The sequence below is a fragment of the Hypanus sabinus genome, chromosome 13 (assembly GCF_030144855.1).
Source record: "Hypanus sabinus isolate sHypSab1 chromosome 13, sHypSab1.hap1, whole genome shotgun sequence".
Lineage (NCBI taxonomy): Eukaryota > Metazoa > Chordata > Chondrichthyes > Myliobatiformes > Dasyatidae > Hypanus > Hypanus sabinus.
This window is the reverse complement of record NC_082718.1, coordinates 23,093,224-23,110,318: the sequence shown is the minus strand read 5'-3', so window position 1 is coordinate 23,110,318 and position 17,095 is coordinate 23,093,224. Positions and strand designations below refer to the sequence as shown.

Sequence of the window (17,095 nt, the reverse complement as noted above, 5' to 3'; positions counted from 1 at the left end):
TAAATTCCAACCTCCCCCAGCCACTACAACTTAGAAAATCGATCACATCATAATGCTTTTACTCTGTAATGGTGAACTAACGGGTACATTTTCCCTGAGGGGTGAATTTTTCACACAAAATTTAGTTGATATCTGCAACAAGCTGCCAGAGAAGGTAATAGAGGCAGGAACAGCAACATTATTAAATTTCACAGTCATACAGAATGGAAGCAGGTCCATTGGTCCATTGGTCCGTGCTGACCAAGATGCTCATCTAAACAAGCCTCATTTGCCTGCATTTGGCCCATATCCCTGTAAACCTTTCCTATCCATGTACCTTTTAAATGTTGTTAATGTACTTGCCTCAGTTACTTACTCTTACAGCACCTTCCATATACAGAAAAAGTTGCCCCTCAGATCCCTCTCCCCTCCTCTTAAACCTATGGACTCTAGTTCTTGATTCCCCAACTCTGGTGAAAAGATAGTGTGCATTTAGCCAATCTGTGTCCCTCAAGAAGCATCTGGACAGGTTGTTGATTGAGCTACGCGTAGAGGGATATGAAATTAAGTGGGATTAGTATAAATAGGCATGGTGGTCAGTGATTAAAGCCACTTTTTCTTATTATGTAAAGTTCCTTTCTTGCAAGTTATAGTAGTTTTTATGTCTTGCACTGTACTGCTGCTGCAAACAGCAATTCCACCACAGTGATAAAAGACCTGATTCTGATTCATCGACGCAGTGGGTTGCACAACTCTGCATTGCTGATCGTGGGAACGTGCTCAGCACAGATGGGCTATGTTGTGCTTTGTAACTCTAAAACATAAAAACCAATTGAAAGGATCACAAGGGAGCTGGAAATGCAAGTCTAACTTCGGTTTTACTTTAAGCAGGGCACACGTACGTGTGATTTAGTGGTGTGATGACATATGCCATTCACGTACTTTTACATATAATCCACACTGAATTATTTAACTAAGAATGCTTAATCAAACAAAATACTTAAAATTATTGAACTATCAAATACACAATAGGTTATACATAAACACAAAGAACACTGCAGATGCTGGGGTCAAAGCAACACATACAACAAGCTGGAAGAACTCAGCGGGTCGGGCAGCATCCGTGGAAACGAGCAGTCAATGTTTCGGGCCGAGACCCTTCGTCAGGACTGAAGAGGGAGGGGGCAGGGGCCCTATAAAGAAGGTGGGGGGAGGGTGGGAAGGAGAAGGCTGGTAGATGCCAGGTGAAAAACCAATAAGAGGAAAGATCAAGGGATGGGGAAGGGGATAGGCAGGGAAGGTGAGGAAGGAATGTAAGGGGAAAGCACCATGTGTAGTAAAAAAAGGCAGGATCATGAGAGAGGTGATAGGCAGCTGGAGGAGGAGGCAGAGTGAAACAGGGAAGGGGGAAGAGAGAGGGAGGGAATTTCTGGAAGTTGGAGAATTCAATGTTCATGCCAAGGGGCTGGAGACTACTCAGATGGAAAATGAGGTGTATATGAGGTTAAACATAACTTGTACTATAAGAGGTGACAAACCTTTTATAGAGTGTGAGCTTAAATAAGCAATAATCTAAAAATTCTTTTGTGTGCCATGGTAATTTTGAGCAAAGATTATCATTGATAAATTAATTAGTAAATAATTTTGGACATCTTTTTTTAAAGAAAAAGGGTGAGTCCTGTTGCTTTTTATGTGTATTCATTATTTTACCATTAATAAAAATATGACATTTAGATTGGAATAAGTGAATCATTTTAGAAAAACCTGTTCAAAAATTATTAGTATTAAGCTTCTATGAGGACAATTGAAAAATAACGATTTCTAAATAGTACTGGTATTGTAACCTTTCACTAAAAAAATCTTGAAGTGTACACCAGGTCTGTAAGGATTTCACAGCATATCATCCAACATCAAGTGTTCTTGCAACCATCTAGCTGGCGTAAAGTCACTGTGAGATATTTCCTGTGAAAACATCTCACTGCTCCGGGGTTGTAAAAAAAATTCACTGCTTCGTTTAGCAGTAAAGATAATCATTATGTATCACTTTATTATGGGTGTGGTTTAAGGAATCGAGGATGGCACTGCACGCCGCGTGACAAAAAAAAATGTTTGCGTGTGCCAGAATTCCAATACCAGTTCCATACCCCTTGATCAATAAAATTGTTTTTGTATCTTTTCAGGTACTGAAGGACTTGAGATATCCTCATTTAAATTCTCCTTTGTTTCTTAGGTACTAATATAAATGATGCCATTGAGACTGGATCTAAGTTGCTGAAGGATTATATCGCCCAGCAAGATAAAACTGTTCGAACAATTTCTTTAATCATCTTCTTGACCGATGGGCGTCCAACTATCTCTGAGGTTCAGCCTCAGAAGATTTTGAGCAACACAAGAAAAGCTATTGAGAAAAAGTTCTGTCTCTTCAGTCTGGGGATAGGGAGGGATGTGGACTATAGGCTCCTGGAGCGAATGTCTCTGGAAAACTGTGGGGTGATGCGGAGAATCAGTGAAGACTTAGATGCTGCCGCCCAGCTGAAGGGATTCTTCAATGAAATCGGGACACCGCTCCTTTCGGACATCCGTGTGGATTATTCTGAAGATGCGGTGGAGTACGTGACGCAGAATTTCTTCACAAACTACTTCAACGGGTCAGAGCTTGTGATCGCGGGCAAACTGGTCAATGGCACAGTTGATAAGCTCCATGTAGAAGTAACAGCAAGCACCAGTGACAAGCAACTCACGTTGGAGACGGACGTCCCTGTCGATGAGAGCAGAGAAATGCCAAGCAGTGTCGAAGGGAAGCCGAGCAACGGTAACTTAATCCGGAGGGCATGGGGCTTCCTGGTCATCAAAGATTTGCTGAGGTCACGGCTAAAGAATGGCAACAGCAAAATAAAGGAAATTATTTCGGGGAAAGCAAGAAATCTATCACTGGAATACCATTTTCTCACACCCCTCACAACACTGACAGTGAAGGGGGTAGAAGAACAGAGCAGCCTAAACAAAGAGAAGGAAATCTCTGTCCCTGAGGTGAATGATGAGGGAGTGCAGAGTCCACGCAATGTAAATCAACCAGGTAAAGTCAATTTATACAGCAAGTGCATCACTGCTTATATCAAATTTCTATTTGTCAAATGATGCAGCAAAAATATTTTAAAATTCATTCCTTATTCTGTGATATGCAGCAAGAGGTATCCACAAACAAAGCGATCACTGTAGATGTGTTAAAGGTTATTACTGCACTTTAATAAAGTTAATGAAGTTACTTTAATAAAGTTATATAAATAAGAAAATGCAGAAATAAAGAATGATTAATAAAATAGTAAATGGGACAACATAGTACTTATCAAACAATCAGTAAGTCACGCCACACAATATACTACTGGAACTGCAAGTGCCCATCAGATTGTGCTTTCTCTCATTCTCTCTCTGTGCCCCCTCTCTCTCCCTCTCTCCCCCCTCTCTGTCCCTCCCTTCCTCTATCTCCCTTCCTCCCTCCCCTCCACAGTTTTTATCCCTCTCTCGCCATATAAGCATAATCATTATTATATAAAATTCTGAGATAGGGTAGATAGCCAAAGTCCATTGCAGGGGTGTCTTAAACTAGAGGGCATTGGTTAAAGGGTGAGGGAGGAGGTTTAACTTTTCATACAACAAGTATTTTCAATGAGCTGCTAGAGGAGGTGTTGGAGGCAGGAACTGCAACAACATTTGAGAAGTGTCTGGACAGGTACTTGAATAAACGGGGCAGAGGAGAATATGGAATTAATGTAGGTAAGTGGGAGTGGTATGGATAGGCATGTTGGTCAGCCTGGGCACAGTGGGTTGTACAACTTGGTGACTCTGTTATTGCATTCCTAATCAAAGGACCGGCTACAACAGAAGTATTTAACATAGAACATGACAGGAACAGGCCCTTCATTCCACCCTGTGTGCACCGACCAAGATGCCAGTCTAAAGTAATACTGTCTGCCTGCACGTTCTCCGTGTTCCTCTTTAAATACACCCAATGACTTGAACTGCACAGCCCTCTCTGGCAAAAAGTTCTACAGATTCACCACCCTCTGGCTGAAGAAAATCTTATCTCAGTTTTATTGAGAAGTTCCTTTATTCTGAGGCTTTGCCTTTGGATGCTAGATGCTCCTACCAATGGAAACATCTTTGCCACATCAATCATGCCCAGTCCTTTCAGTATCTGGTAAGTTTCACTGAGATTTCACCCCCCCCCCCCCCCCCACGTTTCATTCTGAACTCCAGTGAGTACAGGCACAGATACATTAAATGAACTCATGTGTCAAGCTTTTTATTCCTGGGATCATTTGCGTGAACCTCCTCTGGACCCTCTTCACAGCCCACACATCCTTACTTAGATACGGGCTCAAAATAGCTTACAATCTACAATTGCGTAAGTTTGTTCATCAGCGTGTGTGTGTGTGTGTGTGTGTGTGTGTGTGTGTATGCATGTGTGTAAAGTAACTAAGTGTTCCGCGACTTTGACAAGGCCAGCATTAGATGAGAAACAGAAAGGAGATATAGGAAGAAATTTGGAGACTTGTGGTTGCGGGAGAAGGAAGAGGTGATGCTATTGTGATTGGATTCACAACCAAACAGATTCAAAGTTCAAAGTAAATTTATTATCAAACTATGTATATGTCACCGTATACTTCCTTGAAATTCATTTTCTTGTGGGAATTCACAGTAGAACAAAGAAGTACGATAGAATTAATGAAAATCTATGCACAGAGACTGACAAACAACCAATATGCAAATAAAGACAAACTACAAATACACAAAAAAAGATAATAATAACATGCTGAATTAAAATACAAACTCAAAAGAAATCATACTTTACTATAAATACAAAAGTGATCCAGTTTTAGTCAGAAAACCATAAATTATATTATGATTGATCAGTTATTACAGATGGGACAATCCATAATAATGTCCAGATATAATAATACAGGATAAACAAGCAAGAACAAATTATTCAGTAGATGTAGCCATCCCAAACACACATAACTTACTGAAATCAAGGAGTGAAAAGAAACAGAAATATGCTGAATTAAAAGAGGAAATTGAAAGACTATGGAACATGAACAAGATATACATTGTCCCAATAGTAATATCTACAACTGGTATCATCCCAAAGGCACTACACAATAGCATTAATCAATTAGGGCTACACAGTAATATTTATGTAAATCTTCAGAAAGCCGCAATACTAGACACCACTGGAATAGTCCAAAACTTCTTAGCAATTGAGAAATTAGTGTGCTTGGCTGGGAAAAAATTCTGATTTAATAATAATAATAACTAAATAGTATATAATATGGAGAGCTTGAGTTGTAGAGCCCTTGAAACTGAGTCTATAGGTTGTTGAATTTGTTCAGTGTTGAGACGAGTGAAGTTATTTGTCCCACTCAGCTAGAAAATAGTGGAAGACATTAAAGGTCGGTGATGAGGCTACTCAATGCAGAGAATGCAGGCAGGTGCAGAAGGGGTGGGGAGCATATTTTCTATTTCTGCTGCAATGATAGTCATTTCCTATCAGATTTCTTTTTCTTCAGCTCTTAAACTTTTCCACCTATCACTTTCCAGCTTCTCACTTCATCTCTCCTTCCCCACCCGCTACCTTTCCCTTTCACCTGGCTTCACCTATCACCTGTCAGCTTGTACTCCTTCCACTCCCACCAATTTCTTATTCTGTGTTCTTCTGCCTTCCTCTCCAGTTCTGACGAAGAGTCTTGGTCCTAAATGTCAACTATTTATTCCTCTGCATTGATGCTGCCTGATCTGCTGAGTTCCTCCAGCATTTTGTGTGTGCTACTCTGGATTTCCAGCATCTGCAGAATATGTTGGACACACTAGAGGCAGGAAGCATGTTCCTGATGTTGGGGGAGTCCAGAACCAGAGGCCACAGTTTAAGAATAAGGGGGTAGGCCATTTAGAACAGAGTTCGGGAAAAACTTTTTCTCCTAGAGAGTTGTGGATCTATGGAATGCTCTGCCTCAGAAGGCAGTGGAAGCCAATTCTCTGGATGCTTTCAAGAAAAAGTTAGATAGAGCTCTTAAAGATAGCGGAGTCAAAGGATATGGGGAGAAGGTAGGAACGGGGTAATGATTGTGGATGATCAGCCATGATCACATTGAATGGCGGTGCTGGCTCAAAGGGCCAAATGGCCTACTCCTGCACCTATTGTCTATTGTGTTTAAGGTATTAATGTCTTTGATAAGAACTGCTGTGTTACTGTAACATTTGTTGGACACTTGACAGAGGAATTGAAATTCAGATAGGACAGTAGGAAATTATATTAAAGTCCTGATGAAGGGTCTTGGCCGGAAACATCGATGGTTTATTCTCCTCCATGGAATCTGCCTGACTTGCTGTGTTTCTCCAGAATTTCAGGTGAAAATTCAAAGTAAATTTATTTTCACCATATATGAGTTGTATATGTTATTAATAATAATAATAATGATGATGAGAATTTGAGTTGTACAACTTGAGCAAAGTGAGTGTTGCTCAAGATTTCCAGCATCTACAGAATCTCATGTTTTTGGAATTAGAGTGGTAATTTTGAGGATTACAGAAGCAAACTCGAAGGAGAAGAGGAGACAGCTGGTGGAAGCGAAGTATACAACATTGGAGCCGCAAAGGGTGACAGAAGTAATGTCTTAGTGAGAAGTTGGTTGTAATAACAGAGATCGGTGTCGAGGGAAGAGGAGGTGGAAAAGACCATGAGGAAAAATGGAAGAGCAATAGAAGAAGCAAAGCGCCGCATAATCAATTACATACAAGCTAACATTTTCGGTAATGGTTATAATTATCCTGCAGAAGTTAACACCAGCCAACTCCCAGATGTTAATTGTGCAAGAATTAAGTTTTAAAACTGATTTAACACTGACCTTTCTTAATCTAGACACTACCTCTTCAAGAAAGAAAAAGAAAACTGTGGTGATTTCAAAAACATCAGGTAGGAGCTAAAACTTTGAACAGCTACATTAAAGACTTATCAGCTTGTAATTTAGAACTGTCGTTTGAAGTTTTGCTGCAGTAGAGATTACAGTGTCAGAACCATCATTTCACCAGAGTGATAATTACCTAAGGTGTGTTAGTTTGAATTCGACTTCAGGAACTCCCTTCTAAGAGAATGCTGAAGAGTGTAGATCTCTTAATCTGTTATTCACTGTATAAAATCAGCTTGATGTGTACAGAAATATTTATTATACCAGCTAAACCAAAATATGTATTCATACTTGACTATTCCTTAAGGAACTACTTAGAGCATAGAACACAGAACAGGTCCTTCAGTCCACAATATTGTACTGAACCAACTAAATTATTAATCAAATGGCAGCCTAGCTAGTCCTTTGTGCCTGCACAATGTCCATGTCCTCCATTTCCTACACATTCATGTGCCACCCCAGGCACCCACTCCTCTTTGTGTAAAAAAACTTGCCCCACACATAGAGTCATAAAGTCATAGAAAAGTACAGCACAGAAACAGGCCATTTGTCCCATCTGGCCCACACCAAGCCATTTAAACTGTTTATTCCCATCGACCTGCAGCAGGATGATAGCCTTCCATACCCCAACCATCCACGTACCTATCCAAACTTCCCTTAGGCATTGAAATTGCGTGTGCATGCACCACTTGTGCTGGCAGCTCGTTCCTCACTCTCATGCCCACTGAGTGAAGAAGGTTCCATTCATGTTCCCCTTAAAACTTTTCACTTTTCATCCTGAACTCATGACCTCTGTTTGCATCCTCCCAACATCAGTGCAAAAAGCCTGCTTGCATTTCCTGTGCCTATATCCCACATAATTTTGTATACAGGTGCCCCCCGCTTTACGAATGTTTGCTTTACGCTACTTCGCTTTTACAAAAGACCTACATTAGTAACTTGTTTTTGCATTACAAAGAGGATTTTCACTTTTTCAAATTTTTTCCCATATAAATGAATGGTTCTTCGCTTTACGCCATTTCAACTTAAGAAAGGTTTCATAGGAACGTTCTACCTTTGTAAAAGGGGGAAGGGGAGACACCTATCAAATCTCCTCACTACATTCCAAAGAATAAATTCCTAACCTATTCAATCTTCCCATATAACCCGGCAACATCCTTGTAAACTTCTCTGTACTCTTCCAACTTTAATTACATCTTTCCTGCAGGTAGGTGAGCAAAACTGCACACAATACTCCAAATTGGGCCTCATCAACATCTTATACAAATTCAACATAACATCCCATCTCCTGATCTCAATTCTTTGATTTATGAAGGCCAATGTGCCAAAAGCTTTCTTTACAACCCTACCTACCTGTGACACCACTTCCATTGAATTATGGACTTTTATTCCCAGATCCCTTTGTTCTACCACACTCCTCAGTGCTCTACCATTTTCTGTGTTGGTCCTACTGAAGTGCAACACCTTGCACTTGTCTGAATTAAATGTCATCTGCCATTTTTACAGCCCATTTTGGGCTGCAAGCCACTATAATCTTCCTTGCTGTCCACCACACACCCCCCCAGTCTTGGTGTCACCTGCAAATTTGCTGATCCAGTTAGCCACATTATCATCTAGATCAAGGGTCGGCAACCCGTGGCTCCGGAGCCGCATGTGACTCTTTGATCTCTGTGCTGCGGCTCCCCGTAGTTTGTTAGTTTTTGAAATGTAATTCGAAATTTGAAGATTATGGTGATCTTGTACAATCTAAAAACGTTGTGGAGACCCCATTTCCTGGCACATCCGAACCGGCTCACAATTAGTCACCGTTCTGGCTAAGGGATATAGCCTACGGGGGTTTGTGAGTACGTGTCTTTTGGAGCATCCGCGCCCACGGGGACGGGTTGAGGGAGGCTTTAAATCAAGGCTGTTTAGTTCGAATAAAGTTACCTTTGACTGCAGTGTCTTTATTTTAGTGCTGCGTGTAGCGCTACAACGTGTTTTTTATCGCTATTAATATACATCACCACTGCCAATGCCTGACACCCACCAGTGCGCGATTTCTTTTAATTCTTCGATCCAAGGTAGGCTACCTATGGAGTAACCTCCAACCCAACATCTTTTTTTTGGAGTTCAAAATGTTTTTGTTGCATGCAGAAATGTAATTTCGTTTTCTCTGCAGGAGTTCATCAATTTCATAAATGCAACACATTATAGTTTGTTTATACATAGCATAAAGGCAAAAAAAAACTGTTGTATGCAGTGTTATTTCATTTTAAATGTCAAACGGGTTTTGTGGCTCCCAGTGTTTTCTTTTCTGTGGGAAATGGGTCCATATTGGCTCTTTCAGTGGTAAACATTGCCGACCCCTGATCTAGATCATTGAAATAGATGACCAATGACAATAGACTCAGCACCCATCCCAATCCACTAGTTACCAGTAAGACAGAGAGGCAACCATCTACTACCACTCTCTGGCTTCTTCCACAAAGTTGTCTAATCTAATTTACTACCTTATCTTGAATGCCAAGCTACTGAACCTTCTTGACCAGTCTCTCATGTGGAACCTTGTCAAATGCCTTGCTAATGTCCACGTAGACAATATCTACTGCCTTGCCTTTTTTCAACTTTCCTGTAACTTCGTTGAAAAATTCGAGGAAGTTACACTGCCAATAGTAAGCTGCCAGAGTCCACTATCCTGGGCTAGTCTTTCAAGTTGTCCCTAGGTGTAGTCCATCGAAGTTCCTTTCCCACCCAGGGGTGAGCTCTTTGGAGTTTCCATTGGTATTTCTGTAGAACTGGGGTTTTTCAAGATGTGGTTAAAAGCTCCATTTCCAATCCTTTTGCCAATGGGCTTGGGACAGTCCGTGGCAAAGTTAGAAAACTTTAGCCTCACTCTTAAATACCCTCTGAAATGGCCCAGTGAGTGACTCAGGTTGGGCAAGTGGTGATGGTGGATAAATGTGGACCTTTTCAGTGATGTCATGAAACATGAGAGGATCAAATCAAATAATTTCTGATGACTAGGTTGAATTGTCCGAATCAGAACTAGAATCAAAATCAGGCTTATTACCACGGACATACAGAATATCATAACATTTAACTGTTCTGCAGCAGCAGTACAGTGCAATATATTTTTAAATAAGCTTTAGATTACAATAAGAAATATATAAAACATAAGTAGTGCGGAAAGATTGCAAAAATATGAGGCAGTGTTGATGTGTTCACATTTGTCCTTTTACTGAACTTACTGTTGTTTGTTCACTGCCACTCATTCAAACTGAAGTGTTTCTTTATCATCCAGCTGATGGGGACCCACATTTTATTGCTGACTTCCCCTTGAGCAAATTGTCGGTGTGCTTTAACATAGATGGTCAGCCGGGAGATGTGCTCAGACTGGTGTCTGATCATGACAACTCAGGTAAGATGTTAGAGAAATCTTAAATGCTTGATTAATTCCTAAGATGGAAAATCATAGAATTATAAAGAAGATTTTCCATGTTATGCCCATAAAAAACCTTTGTTCGACATATCTAACCCTTTTCTTTCCTTCCACATGTCTTCCTATCAAGTGTCTGTCTGATTCTTTTTAATTAACGTTGCTATCAGACTCTTGAATAAACTTCTTGCAAAAACTCTCAAGTGCTACTCAGAGCTCTCAGATGAACTCCTGATCTTCCAATGCACTGCATTGTGACCTTGGACCATATTTGTCTACCTGCACTGGATCGATCAGAATCAGGTTTTCTCATCACTGACACATGTATGCTGTTTTGACACATGGTGGTACAGCGCACATACATTTGATGGCAGAGGGGAAGAAGCTGTTCCCAATATGAGGAGTGTGGGTCTTCAGCTTTCTGTAGCTCCTTCCTGATGGTAGTAATGAGAAGAGGGCATGGCCCAGATAGTGAGGATCCTTAATGATGGATGCTGCCTTCTTGAAACACTGTCAACTGCTTTGTCGCCAACTAACATTGGCGGTGATGTCAAACAGGATTGGCACAATATTTTTCACCTTCTTGATTTCTTTTTGTCATGTCTTGAATTTCAGCATTGCACTGTCTAACAATCGTCTCGCTTTCCTGTTTCCCTAAGGTGTAACAGTCAATGGACAACTAATTGGAGCTCCGGCACCTCCTAGTGGTCATAAGAAACAACGGACCTACTTCAATACCATCACAGTCATTATCAGTAAACCCTCCCGGTCCTACATCCAAATCACACCCCACAAGGTAATCTTTGACAGTCGAGACAGGTTCATCCTATCGTGTGACAGAACAATTGAGGTGGAGAGTGAAGGTTTGGTGGTGTCGGTGACAGCAAAGTCCAATGTCACCGTGACAATAAATGATTACATCTCCTTTGTAATCCTGGTTCATCAGTATAAAAACCCGGCCCCATATCAGAAGGATCACCTTGGGTTCTACATTCTCAACAGCAAAGGACTTTCCTCCAATGCCCACGGTCTCCTGGGTAAGTGACCTCTGAAAAATAAATTATACCATGTCTGTGGCTGTTTGATCCTTACAAAGTTTGTTAAGTTTTTTGGCCCATACTGTTGCAAGTTCCACAACACTTTGAGGAACTAACATCCAGATACAGTGTGTGGGCAAAATATGAGGAACTTAGAATGGGATCCAGGTTGGCATAGACCAGTTGGGCTGAAGGGTCTTTTCCATGTGGTATAACTCTAAGGCTATGTCCACACTAGACTGGATAAATCTGTAACTGAAGCTTTTTCTTTTTGTTTTGACCCTCCATCCACATAAACAGCGTTTACCTCCCCCGAAAACAGAGCTTTTCTAAAACACTCGCCAGAGTGTGTAAATCTGAAAATGCCAATCGGCCAGTGTAGTGTGTACGTGGCAACCAGAACTTTTTAAAAACACTGTCATGACGTGTTGGAACAGATGGTAGCGGCAGTGCGGCATTTCATAGTTTTCTTGAACGCAACCTCCAACACCACAACAACAATGGCGGACGGCTTCAGGAGACTGTCTTTGAGCAGAATGTTACTGCAGCTTTGCAGTATGACAGAGAATTTCAACCCCCCACACAATCTATTCAGAACAGACGACAATGAGACTGAAGCCAGAAGAGTTAGAAAGGTACTAACCAAATACTTTGACCCATAACTTACTGAAAAAATAAGTATACTCACTTTGCTCTGTTTTCTGTCCTTGCTTGTATGAAGGTGGTTTACCTATTTATGAAAGTACTTCTCTGACAATAGATGTGTTACAGCCTAATGTAACATTGTATGGAAATACAAGATAACACTGATGCAGACATGTTTTATACATTGAACAAGATGCTTTATTAATGTATTGCTTGTGCAAACATTCAATAGATGCAATTGTCGCTATTTCCAAAATGTAATTTTTAAGTAGTAGCTTATGTTTGGCATAGACGCGAAAATGTTAAAGCCAAAAAAGGAAAACTGTGAGTTTCACTTTTACTCAGGTTAAAAATAAAATTACTTTTGTCCAGTAACTCATTTTATTGACATGTTGAAAACAGCAAAATGATACAGAAAGACATGACAAAAGTAAAGGCAAACAAATGAGGTAACAGCAAATTTCACTTTTGCCCAGTAACAAGCCTTACTGCATTTAGTTGTAGCTGTCGTCCCTTTTATCAGTGAAGTGACTATGGCTGTAGGAAATGTTTCCAATACTGTCCGTGAACTCACTGTTGGTTGCTTTCATACAGTCCAGTATTTGTTTTTTTTAGTTCTAAGTCCTCCTGCGAAAGAGCCAACAGCTGTCTGTCATTTGGCAATTTCCTTTTAAGTTTTTCTAGTTGGTAACTGGACAAACACGCACCCAGTCTTTCATGGCAAGATTCGACACCAAACCTGTCACTTGTTTTCTGTAGATGTGTCCTGCGCATGCACAGTAGGAGGCGATTAGCCGAAATACCTGCTTTAATGTGGACAGAGGTATTTTCAAAACGCCTGGTGTGGACGCCTATCATTATTATGCGAAACCAGCGTTTTCAAGATTATCCGGTCTGGTGTGGATGTAGGCTAAATTGAACAATTGGTTTATTATTGTCACATGCACTGAGCTGCAATGAGAAGCTTTTGATTTGCATGCCGTCCATGCAAATCATTTCATCACAATCGTGCACTGAGATAGCACAAAGGAAAACAATAACAGAATGCAGAATAAAATGTTACAAAGTGCAGTGCAGGCAGAAAATAAGGTGCAAGGTTACAGTGAGTTAGATTGTAAGATGAAGAGCCCATCTTATCTTACTAGGGGTTGGTTCAATACTCTTATAATATGTGGTAGAAGCTGAACTTGAGCCTGGTAGAATGTGTATCTTCTGACCAATAGGAGAGGGGAGAAGAGAGAATGTCTGGGGTGGGTGGAGCTTTTGATTATGCCATCTGCTTTGACAAGACAATGAGAAGTGTAGACAGAGTCCATGGAGGGGAGGGTGGTTTCCATGATATGCTGAGGTCTGTCTGCATTTCACTGCAGTTTCACGTGGTCTTGGGCAGAGCAGTTGCCAACCCAAGCCCTGATTGTTAGGATGCTTTTTATGGTAGATCAGAAAAATCGGTGAGTGTCAAAGGGGACATGCCCGATTTCTTTAGCGAATGGTGTGATCAGCTGGAGATCTTTGGTTATGTCATCTGCTTTATCAAGGCAGAAGGAACTCTACGACTCTGTTCTAAATGTTCCTAAATGATTAGCAGAGATTGGTTTTGCTCAACCACATCTAACCAGCTCAGGGAGCCAGGGATGTGAACAGTAGTCCTTTGTGCAAATCTTTAATCTGCAGTCTACTGGTACCTCCATTTGGAATGGATTGGTAATTGGTATTTGGCTTATTTTTGTCACATGTTGAGAAACATTGAAGGCTTTTGCTCACACAGATCATTCCATACATAAATACAAAAGGCAATGAATGCAGAATGTAATGTTGCATTTACAGAGAAAACTCAGTGCAGGAGGACAAAATTCAAGAGCCATGACAAGATAGACTGAGAGATTAGGAGTCCATCTTTATCTTGCAAGAGGTCTGCTCAGGACTTTTATAATGGAGGAATTGAAACTGTCCTTGAGGTTGATGGTACGTGCCTTCAAGCTTTCGTGTCTTTGGCCGTATGGGCGTTGAGTGAGGAGAAGACACAATGGCCAGGATGTCAAAGGTCAATGATTACGTTGGCTGCTTTCCTGAGGCAGTGGGAACAGCCTCAGAGTAGGAGGACGTCCCTTTAGAAAAGAGAAGAGGAGGAACTTCTTAAGCCAGAAGATGGGGAATCTGCGGAATTCATTCTTACAGATGGCTGAGGAGGCCAAGTCTTTGGGTATATTTAAAGCATAGGCTGATAGGTTCTTGATTAGTAAGGGTGTCAAAGGTTATGGGTGGAATGCAGGGGAATGGGGTTGAGAGGGAAAATAAATCAGCCATGACTGAATGGTAGAGAAGACTCAATGGGCTGACTGGCCTATTTCTTATGTTCTTATGGTCCAACAACCACACGCTGGTTCCCACCGACGTGTAGTGTTTGTGGGATAGTACTGGTCACTGTGCAGTCAGACATGGCATCCTGAACTGGTTTGTTGTGTGGGCAATAATTTGCACGTAAAATCATGGATCACCTTTGGACACCGTAGTGTGCACTCGACTGTGTGGTTTGCTTTGTCGCTGGTATAAGAAAGTAGAAGGAGTAAACCAAGGAAAAATAACATCTATTAGCAAATTATAGAGAGAGCAAATTAACCTTTGCTTTAAACCATCACCCCACAATAAGCTGTTCTCTTTCATCTTCGTAGATTTGGGTGACAAAGTGGATAAGTTACTGGACCACAAAAAACAAAAATATATTAATTAAGAACATAAAAAGAACAGGAGGGTTTAAAAAGTAAGCAGGAGGAAATCTGCAGATGCTGGAAATTCAAGCAACACACTCAAGATGCTGGTGGAACGCAGCAGGCCAGGCAGCATCTATAGGGAGAAGCACTGTCGATGTTTTGGGCTGAGACCCTTCGTCGGCCTGAAACATCAACAGTGCTTCTCTCTATAGATGCTGCCTAGCCTGCTGCATTCCATCAGCATTTTGTGTGTGTTGCAAAGAACAGGGGGTATTCTTTATAGCTGTTCCATCATTTAAGAGTATCTTTTACCTCAGGGGGCACCTCCTGTTTTAATCCCTGATCATTCAACGATTTTCAATTCCCGTTATTGTCTATAAGGAGTTTGTACCTTCTCCCCGTGACTGCAAAGATTTCCTCTGTGTGCTCCAGTTTCTTCCCACGGTCCAAAGGTGTACAGTTAGGGTTAGAGTTAGTAGGTTGTACACTGGAAGCACAGCGACACACATGGGCTGGTCGCAGCTCATCCTTGGGCAGTGATGGTTGTCGATGCAAAACAACATATTTCACGATATGTTTCTAAGTAAGTGTGACAAATCAAGCTAATCTTTAGCTCCTGCTGGAAATACTCAGCGGGCCAGGCTGAGGCTGCACTGATGGAAGGGGAAACTGTGGGATAAGAGGGGGGAACACCAAGGGTGAGGCAGAGGGATGAGGGAGGGAGAGGTAGGATAAGAAGCGCTGTGACAAGGGAGGGGCAACAGTCAGGGAGTGGAGGGATGAGCTGGTGGCAGGGCAGAGCAGAGGGATGAGAAGTGTACACACAGAGGGAGAGAAGGAATGAGGAAGGGACACAGAGATGAGGGATTGAGGGATGGATGAGGGAAGGTGACACAGAAGGAGAGGGGGAATGTGGGAGAGGTGCAGAGATGAGGGATGAGAGAGGGTCACAGAGGAAGAGGAGGGTTGAGGGAAGGTCACACATATAGAGAGGTGGGATGGGAGGGTTGCACAGAGGGAGAGAAGGGTGAGGGATGGACACAGAGGGAGAAGAGGGAGGTACATACAGAGGGGTGAGGAGGGACATAGAGCGAGAGGGCAGTTGAGGGAGGGACTCAGTGGAAGAAGAGGGATGAGGGAGAGTCACTCAGAGAGAGAAGAGGGATGATGATATACTACCCTGAGGTTCATTTTCTTGCAGGAGTACATAGTAGAACAAAGAAACACAAAAGAATCAATGAAAAGCTACACTCAAAGACTGACTGCAGAAGAAGACAAACTGTGCAAAAACAACCATAATAAATAAATAAGCAAACAATGCTGAGAACCTGAGTTGTAGAGTCCTTGATAGTCAGTGTAGGTTGTGGAATAAGTTGAGGTGAGTGAAGTTACTCAGGAGCCCGATGGCTGTAGTGTAATAACTGTTCCTGAACCTGGTGGTGCGGGACCTTGGCTCCTGTAGGTGCCATAGGTCCTACGTCCATGCTTCTTTGCTCTCTGAATCTATGGCTGACATATTTTGTCACTGTTCCTTCCACAGGCCAGTTCTTGTACAGCCATATCCAGATCACAAATGCAGCCAGACCTCCAAGTTGGCAAAATCAGGCTCTAATCCCGTCAGGAGAAAGTGAGGCGACCACAGGACCCGGAGCTTCGCTGAGCATCAAAGGCCGACTGGTTCCAGTGGTGAGGAAACAGCGGTGGATTTACAATGGGCAGCACCGTGTTGACTGTTGGTTTGCAAAGAACAATGCTGCCCGTTTGATTGATGGATCATATGGAGATTACCTTGTGTCACATCTCTTTGACACAACTACAGGCAAATCCAATCAACTCTAACTTCACCAGCTGGAGGGGAATATGAAGTATAATTTTCTCCACTGCTCCTCATTGGGTTCAATATATTTTAGGCTCTTGCACCATCATGAACGTTATGCTTTGTTGTCCTGGTAACAACATAGTTTGCAAAATTGCATGAAAGGTGTTTTGAGATTTCATTAAAATCTCAGCCTCTAAGCTGTTTTGAGGTCTGGAAAACCTTTCTCTCAAATAAAGAGTCTTGTTTTTTTCCAGGATGGGTACACATTGTAATTTCTGTCAATAAAATCAATCTGCTTCCTAATTAAGAATATAGCGTTCACCACGAATGTTTAACTCCACATATCCCCATTCCCACACCCACTGCAGTCAGGCTTGGCAAGATCGGACACTTCCCTCAGTGAAGTCTTCCATGAGACAAGTGCAGTCATTTCAGAGGCTAATGTTGCTGCCGAATATCCAAAATTAAATAATGGAATGTGTGAATTAGAAGTAGCAGCAGGCAATTTGACTTATTGGGTCTGT

The 17,095-nt window shown here is 41.7% G+C and overlaps 1 protein-coding gene across 1 annotated transcript in view; it reads left to right on the top strand.

Annotated features, from left to right (window-relative positions):
• Positions 1–16,825, top strand: part of itih5 (inter-alpha-trypsin inhibitor heavy chain 5) — a 53,121-nt gene extending 36,296 nt beyond the window's left edge. The window contains exons 9-13 of the mRNA XM_059988482.1: positions 2,210–3,055; positions 6,896–6,949; positions 10,225–10,341; positions 11,019–11,396; positions 16,293–16,825. Of these exons, the coding sequence (XP_059844465.1) occupies positions 2,210–3,055; positions 6,896–6,949; positions 10,225–10,341; positions 11,019–11,396; positions 16,293–16,591 (1,694 nt within the window). The 3' untranslated portion in view covers positions 16,592–16,825. The remainder of the gene's footprint in view (positions 1–2,209; positions 3,056–6,895; positions 6,950–10,224; positions 10,342–11,018; positions 11,397–16,292) is intronic.
• The last annotated feature ends 270 nt before the right edge of the window (positions 16,826–17,095 follow it).